Below are 8,760 nucleotides of genomic sequence, written 5' to 3'. Positions count from 1 at the left end.
TTAGGAATTCATCCGATGCTAGCCTTTCCTTGTAAAACCAACCTTACATAGCTTACCTCAATTAATTTAACCAACCTTATATAGCTAACCGTAATTAATTTGTACTCATATATTTTTTTAAGATCGATGGTTGAATATTCCACTTTTAGTAGTTATTGAATTTAAATATTAAAAGATAAAAAAGTCTATTAAGTTCTATTTTTTTTAGCATAATAAATGAGATACGAGGATTTGAATCTCTAGACTTAGGTGAGATAATGCATGTCAATTATTAATAAGAAGATGTTTGACAACCCAAGAAGAGTTGGTATTTTTTACGAACTTAATGTTTGACAACCAACTTTAAATGTTGGTGGGTTTGAGCTGGTTATTTTACCAACTCATCCTAACTTTCTCTAATTCTCTCCCCATCTAATGTTTTTAATGGTTCCAACCATCGGTCTTTGTTGGTGATTACCGTTACCATACTCCGACGACATACTCCGATAACTATCTTCGGATGGCCAACTCTGACGACCATCTCTGGACTCCGGCAACCACCTTCGATGACACTCCGACAACCATCTTGGTACAAACAACTCCAACTTCCACATTCACACGACCAACTTCGACAAAGAACTCTGGGCTCCACTAACCACCTTCGACGATAACTCTAGCAACTAACTCCAACGACTACCTTCGTACAAACAACTTCAGCGTCATACTCCGACTACCATCTTTGTGTGTCCAACTTCGATGACCACTAATAAAAATAAAACGGTGAGTTTAATTATCCACTATTTATCACTCTCACCCATTTTCCCACGTATTTTTATTACTCTCCCAACTCCTTCAATTACTTTGTCATTTCTCTCTTTCTTGTGCGTCTATTCACATTTATTCACTTTCTCCCATCTTCTTCTTCTTTCACCTTCTATTTTGTCTTTCTCATTTTCTCTCTTCTTTCTCTATCTGACTTGTACGAGTTTTATTTTCCCTTTTCTTTCTCAACTCATTTCTCTCTCTCTTCTTTCTCTTTCTATAGCTATTCTTTTAGATCTAGTTAATCTTCTTCTATTTCATTATTTCTTATATCTAAAATATATTACATACGACGTCCCATTATTGTTTCACTAAACAAAGTTCAATGGTATGTTTTAAACAATCCTTCCCTTGATGTTTTCAAATATTACATAATTCTGATGAGATAGTGGAATTTAAAATTATGGCTCAAGGATTTTTTTTTATTTTTTTTTAAGATAGTTTGTACATGGATGCAATATAATAATAGAAAAAATAGACATAAATATTTTTAAAATCATTTCACTGATTTTAGAAAAAGGTAAATCTATATTCCACAAATTGATAAAAAGACTATTTGATAGTTGGTTTTATGATTTAAATGGTAAGACTTTGGTTCTTTTAAGATTAACATTTAAGTGTTACCCCTTCTATCTAAAACAATGCCAATAATTTCATTTGATGACACTAATCCTTTCAATTCTTTTTAACATTTATGGTAATTAATGATTAAGTTGAGTTTTTGAATGGAATAACTTCTATTTGAGTGTTTAAAAAATTGTATTTAAAATTTCGTGTTCTGTATATGAATACTTCGTAGAGAATTTGTTATGTTTTGATAATGGAAAAAAGTTCGAAGTTTTTTTTGTTTTTATCTTAGAAAGGAAAGGGAAAATATGTGTATAGTTAAAAATTAAAATCAATAATAGGAAAAAAAAAAAAAGAAAACAATTTCATTTACAGAAACAACACTAGGTACCCAATTCAACCCTGTCCTCAAACATAAACAATAATTGCCAACTCAACTTTATACACCAAACACAAATAATGTAATTCTCTAGATAATAATTACCAACTCAATTCAACTCTCTACACTCATCGTGCTCCAAACGCTACCAAAGTGTTCATTTGTACCATTTTATTTGATTTCTGTTCTTTAAAAAATTTCACTCAAGTTATTGGATTTTTAGCTTTGTTTGAAAAAGATAAATTGTTTTTTTTCCCACATTTGTGAGGTTGCGTGGTGGTTTTTTGTTTTAATTTTTAAATTTTGGCTAAAAATTTATTTTATTATCGTTATTTTTTCTTTTTCTTTTTTTTTTTTAATAGAGATTAACTTTTTGTTTCATGATACATTATTTTGTGTTAAACTACATTCACTTCTAATTATATAATCTACAACCATTTTTCCCATATAGGTAATTATTTTGTGTTAAACTACATTCACTTTTAGTTTTATACTCTACAACTATTTTTCCCATATAGGTAATTATTTTGTGTTAAACTACATTCACTTTTAGTTTTATACTCTACAACTATTTTTCCCATATAGGTAATTATGTGTGGAGACCTTTGAAATGATAATAGGTAAAATTGTCCAAGAAATTGTGTCGAACGGTATACATAATTATTGAGTAATATATATATTTTAAAACAAACCGGATAAATATGTTTAAAATTCCATTTTTGTCCTTAGACTTTTCAAAAACTATTTTGGTATTTTGTTACATTATTTTTCCATTTCATTTTTATTACCTTAATGCTCATATCTAATCCATGTGGCTTGAAATGCTCTGATTAACATGTTAGAAACTTTATTAATTTATTAAAAACAAAACAAAATAAAGTGACTAAAAACTTATGTTTCAAAATGCAATGATACCATTTCAAAAGTTAAAAAAGTACAAGGAGAAAAAAAAAAAAATCTAAAGGGTCATTTATTTTTTGGAAATCTAGATAATCAGAATTTTAGATATTCGAAATTTTAGATTTTCGGAATTACAGTAACATTTGTAGATAACTATGTTTGTTTTGTAACAATATTTTGAAATCTATAAATAATTGGAGAACTATGTTTATTTTGTGGTATTTCTACTTGGAATTGTATTAAATTTATATAATATTTTAAGAACATCCTTATGACACATTAATTTATAATTAATTTAATATAATTTGAACTTATATAACAATCTATTTTTATTAATTTGAGTTTATTTTAAAATGAATATAGTTTGTATTATTTGTATATGTTATTTTTTATCAAGAAAATAATATATATTAATTTATTATTTTTTTTTATAAAATAAACATTATTTTAAATTTAAATTTGAATAACTTCTTAAAAAAAAAAACTACGATATAAGAAAAAAGAGTGATATATATTGATGTAACGAAAAAGGTATTTAGGATGAATCCCACGATAGAGCGAAAAAGAGTTGTTGAAAGTATTTATTTTGATTATAAAATGTAAATAAATAAGAGTGATATATACACATATATATAAAATAAAAAAAGAAGAGTAAAAAAAGTATAAAAGAGATTCCTTGATCACGAGAATCCAAAAAAACTCATGTTTCAGATGACATTTAAAACTATCGAGATGTTTTCGTAAATACGAAAATATCTAAATGGCAAGACATATTATATTATGGTAGAACAAACCAGATAATCCAAATGACCCTTGTATGAGAAACGAACAAACTATCGCTTATCCATTTTTCTTCCCACCTCCAACGTTACAAAATTGTTAATCACATGATTCAACTCAATAAATATAGGAAATTAGGAGAGGAAAAAAAAACATAGGAAGTTAGGTGAGAAATAAGTGTTTTTTTAAAAATAATTTTATTTTATAAATAAATAATAAACGCGTTGGTTAAAGAATAAAGAAGACACAGTTGCTAGGTTCATATAAAAAAAGAGTGATATAATAATATTTACCGACTACTGGAGTTTCTCTCTCTGTCTCTCTCCTCTCTGTTGGCTTGAACGTGATTTAAGGGATGACCGGTGACCGACAGAACCAAGTACCCCATTGTCAAAAAAACCAATAGCCAACGCAATTGCTCTGTCTTTCACGCACTCCTCTTCTTAGCTACACTACACTACGCCCCACCAGCTCAAACACCACTGCAAACCTCTGCAACCTTCCATTATCAAAAGCAGTGAAATATAGCCGTTTTCGTTCTCTCCTTTTCTCTCTCTCTTCACTCTCTTCCATTTCTCATCGCACTCTCCCCTGATAATGTAAAGCAGAGGTGGGTGTACCCATTTAAGTTTTTCAGCTCTTAATTCGAGTTTTACTCATCAACGATTCAGTGGAATGGCTCCGTTTGCTTACTTATCGGTCTTCCTCCTTCCAATTTGCCTGTTTGTGACCCTCTCCTGGGCCGCAGATCCGTTCGCTTTCTTTGATTTTGAAGTCTCCTACATCACTGCTTCTCCTCTGGGAGTCCCTCAACAGGTCTGTTTCCTTTGGATCTCGTTTCCCCTTCCATTTTTCTTTTTTTCCACTTCTGGGGGCTCTCTTTAGTTGCATTTTCAGATGGGTTAGTATTGGATTTTTTTTTAGCTCTAGATCTTCTTTCTATGTTGCTATGTTTTTGAGAAACAGAGCACATTGTTGGAATTGAGCTGAGAGGAACTAAAGGAAGACCATATCTAAATAGTTGTTGTGATTTTTGCCTTGGGTTTTGCAGGTTATTGCTATTAATGGGAAGTTTCCTGGTCCTACTATCAATGTGACTACTAACAACAATGTTGTTATCAATGTCCGGAACAAGTTGGATGAGAGCATGCTCATGCATTGGTATTGTTTGATTTCAACTTCAAGTTATGATTCTGTGGCAGTTTATGTTGATTTATGATTGTAGTGCTGGTTTGAGAATAGAAAGTTTGATTTGTTGGGTATAGGTCTGGAGTTCAACAGAGGCGAAGTTCATGGCAAGATGGAGTCCTCGGAACAAATTGTCCAATTCCTCCCAAGTGGAACTGGACTTACCAGTTTCAAGTCAAGGATCAGATAGGGAGCTTCTTTTACTTTCCATCACTCCATTTCCAGAGAGCGTCGGGTGGATTTGGTGGCATTATTATTAACAATAGGCCTGTAATCCCAATTCCTTTTGCAAACCCAGATGGGGACATTATAATTTTGATTGGTGATTGGTACACCCGGAATCACACGGTTAGTGTTTGCTGAAGGAACATAATATATGGTCTAGCTAATTGCAGCGTTGTAAATGTATGTAATGGAGCATGATATTGATACTTTTTGGATTGGTATGTAGGCTCTGAGAAAATCCCTTGATGATGGGAAGGATCTTGGAATGCCACATGGTGTTCTTATTAATGGCAAAGGCCCCTACAGATATAATGACACGCTAGTCCCTGATGGTATTGACCACGAAACAATTGAAGTTCATCCAGGTAACACTAATACCTCAACAAAGCTGGTTAAGAGAAAAAGATATTTTGCTTACTCTGTGTTTGTTTTAAAATGTGCCTTCTTTACCAACTTGCATTAACAAGTTCTGATATCATTCTTTAACTTGAATTGCCTCAGAAATTCGACCTTAATGTTTAGATGCTTGATGTCCCAAGTTTAATTTGTGTATTTGCTTAAACTACAATATATACAATTGAGCACAAGTGGCATGCTCCTGATTGTGGACAGAGCCCAATCTACGACTGAGCATCATCTAGATTCTAGCCCGAGAATCCCTTAGCCTATTTTGTTTGGGTCCATCCGTGTGGGTGATGAACCTGATTGGAAAACTCAAAGAGCAGGGTTTTGACACCTAGTGGGGATGCCCTCATGTTCAAACATAGTCTTGCGTTATTTTCCTAGTTTTCTCCCAAGGAAAATCCTCCTCACACGCATTTAAGGGGCTTTGAACATGAGACTATTAGCTCTGGTTTCAACTAATGTGGGACAGATAAGCCAACTTTCCCTAAGCCCATAGAATGTAGGCTCCACACACTGTAATCTCTTTTGATAGAGGTATCTCCTCACAAATTCAACTGGGTGCATTTAGTAAGTGGGAAAAACATCTTCAATGACTTTTGAAAAAGCTCGTCATTATGTCAATTATGTGCATGTCAGCTAACCAATCCTTCCTTCAAACTTCCATTTTCATTTGACCGACTTGATAACTAGAGTATAAGACTAGTTGGAAGGCATATAATTTTTTTTTCAAGTTGGTTGCTGTGGCTACTGTACAAATGAATGCAATACATTCTTGATTTCACGTTTAGGCACTGAAGGTGGTCGCCTAGTTATCCAATATTTATGAATCTTCATGTGTTTAGAAACTGATCCCAGAATCAGTAACATATTTAGTTGTCAGTTGTGTAACTATGCATAGTTAGTTACTTGCTACTTAAATATATATTGATACTACTACGTTTTTGGCTTAGACTTCTGTTATAATCCTTAATGTTGTTAGCAAGCCCTAGGTTGTGGTGAAGATGTTTAAAGATTGATGGTTTTTCTGGTTTTGTTGAACAGGAAAAACGTATCGGATTCGTGTACACAATGTTGGAATATCTACTAGTCTGAATTTCAGGATCCAAAACCACAATCTTCTTTTAGCAGAAACAGAGGGGTCGTATACGGTGCAACAGAATTATACTAGCTTAGATATACATGTAGGACAGTCGTATTCATTTTTGGTAACCATGGATCAAAATGCAAGCACTGATTATTACATTGTAGCTAGTGCTCGATTTGTCAACGAATCTCTTTGGAAAAGAGTTACAGGTGTTGCTATTTTGCATTACTCTAATTCCAAAGGAAAGGCAGCTGGTCCCCTTCCAGAAGCACCAAATGATGAGTTTGATAAAACTTTCTCAATGAACCAGGCAAGATCAATCAGGTTTGTCCAAAAATCTTAAGTTTCAAGAAGATTATGAACATTTAGTTTTTCTTATAGTGGCGTATTACAAGAATTTGTTTCTTAGTGTCTAATAAAAATTTCACGTTTAGTCACAAAAGCAAACTTGTAAGTTCTGAGAATTTGACATTCTTAGTCTTATGTGCTATCTAAGAAATTGGCCAACAAATTGTGCAGATGGAATGTATCTGCTAGTGGTGCTCGTCCCAATCCTCAAGGATCATTCAGATATGGTTCAATTAATGTAACTGATGTTTACGTCTTGAAAAATAAGCCTCCTGTGTCGATCAATGGTAAAATGCGAACAACGCTAAGTGGAATATCGTTTGTCAATCCATCCACACCAATCAGATTGGCTGACCAATTCAAGTTAAAGGGTGTTTATAAGCTCGACTTCCCCACAAGGCCACTTACAGGACCTCCAAAGACAGAGACATCAGTAATTAATGGAACATATAGAGGGTTTATGGAGGTTATACTGCAGAATAACGAGACCAAGATGCAGAGCTATCACATGAATGGATATGCCTTCTTTGTCGTGGGGTATGTTTTATCATTTATCTTCATGGTTACTAGTAATGTGTGCCACAGTTACTTTGGTATTCACTCAATGATTAATGGATGTAGGATGGACTATGGCGAGTGGACCGAGAATAGCAGGGGCACATACAATAAATGGGATGGAATAGCTCGCTCAACAATTCAGGTATGTTTAGATGGGGGGAGGGGGGTTGTATTATGCCACCTCTCTGCCCTGCCCAGATGTGATTTCTACCTTTTTCTATTACTAGTACAATTCTTGCTAGTAATCTTTTAACTTTGTTGATGTGAAAAATAGAAATCCAATAATTTGATAATCTCGTTGGTTATCTGATATTATACGTTGCATACTGACGCCGACAAATACCATATTCCATTGTGCCCCTGACTTCTTCATCTCTTGGTCTAGGTTTATCCTGGAGCATGGACTGCCATCCTGATATCTCTCGACAACGTGGGAGTTTGGAACATCAGGACAGAAAATCTCGACTCGTGGTATCTTGGGCAAGAGACATATATTCGGGTTGTCAATCCTGAGGCTACTAACAAAACCGAACTGCCTATGCCAGACAATGCTCTCTTTTGTGGTCAGCTTAGTAAATTACAGAAGTATGGAACAAATGCCCTTTTCAACTATTTTTCCACTTATCTTTTGGAAACTGAAAATTTGAATGATTCTGAACTCAATTACTTTTTTCCTATACTCAGGCCACAAGATATCTCTTCTGCAACTTCAATCACTGGCGATAGATTGAAGATGTTATTCACTCTGCTGATGATCATCTCCAGTGTAATCTCTGCTTTGTGCTAAGCACCGCTATATGGCTGCTCGTGTTTATGTAAGTTATCAAAAATGTCGGGCGTGTCGGTAAGGTTTGTGGTTGAGTGTGTAGGTCTGTAAGTCTTGTGGATACCCAATTCTTCATGATTTTTGCATAGCATTTTTTTCCCCACATGCTGGAAGCTGTAGAAGATGTATCTTTGGTTTTCCTTGTTCATTAGATTTGGATTAATCATTCTTTTAATTCTCGAGTCATGATACGCAAACTGTACCCTTAACAATTCTTCGATGTTCAATTCTGCTACTTTCTCACGTGTCGTTTATCATCATAATACAGTAATAATACTTTCCAGTTTTCTTTGTTGAGCTGCATCACTAGACAACGTTGGCTGGCTTTGCTTAGGTAGGGGGCCAAGAGGAGTTTTTTTATTTCTTTGGTGAAAACGACAATTGATTTGAAACCTCTGGTTCTATTTTGGTGGCTCAACAAGTCTGTTCTTGTTGTGAAACTGATGATTGAATTCACGTTTGGAAATTATTATGAAATCGACAATAGATTTACTTGGTTCGACTGTTAGTTATCTCTACGGGACACAGAGAGAAAATAATGGCATAGTAAGAGAGTGTATACTCTAACCCGTAGGATCATAAACGTAAATAATCATAAATAATTAAATAATGTACATATGAATTTAACTTAGAGAGGAAAGGCATTTCAATCAAAATATTTTTCAATATTAGAAGAATGCTTTTGAGTTAATTAGTTAT

General features: G+C 33.8%; 1 protein-coding gene across 1 annotated transcript; it reads left to right on the top strand.

The window, feature by feature from the left end:
• The first annotated feature begins 3,718 nt into the window (after nucleotides 1-3,718).
• On the top strand, nucleotides 3,719-8,304 carry LOC120068917 (monocopper oxidase-like protein SKU5). The gene is made up of 9 exons (XM_039020557.2): nucleotides 3,719-4,243; nucleotides 4,479-4,588; nucleotides 4,693-4,963; nucleotides 5,067-5,205; nucleotides 6,287-6,653; nucleotides 6,849-7,214; nucleotides 7,299-7,377; nucleotides 7,621-7,820; nucleotides 7,920-8,304. Exons 1-9 carry the CDS (start codon nucleotides 4,103-4,105, stop codon nucleotides 8,020-8,022), a joined length of 1,776 nt encoding a protein of 591 aa, XP_038876485.2. The 5' UTR covers nucleotides 3,719-4,102; the 3' UTR covers nucleotides 8,023-8,304.
• Nucleotides 8,305-8,760: the final 456 nt, after the last annotated feature.

The sequence above is a fragment of the Benincasa hispida genome, chromosome 12 (assembly GCF_027475165.1).
Source record: "Benincasa hispida cultivar pf3 chromosome 12, pf3_genome.v1.1, whole genome shotgun sequence".
Classification (NCBI taxonomy): Eukaryota; Viridiplantae; Streptophyta; class Magnoliopsida; order Cucurbitales; family Cucurbitaceae; genus Benincasa; species Benincasa hispida.
The sequence above is the reverse complement of the archived record's forward strand: the minus strand, read 5'-3'. Positions and strand labels throughout refer to the sequence as shown.

Excerpts from the sequence above, each read along its gene's own strand:
- LOC120068917 (XM_039020557.2), top strand. The coding sequence starts at position 4,103 with ATGGCTCCGTTTGCTTACTTATCGGTCTTCCTCCTTCCAATTTGCCTG. Across the intron at positions 4,244-4,478 it reads CTCTGGGAGTCCCTCAACAG|GTTATTGCTATTAATGGGAA; the intron begins GTCTGTTTCCTT and ends TGGGTTTTGCAG. Across the intron at positions 4,589-4,692 it reads GAGAGCATGCTCATGCATTG|GTCTGGAGTTCAACAGAGGC; the intron begins GTATTGTTTGAT and ends TGTTGGGTATAG.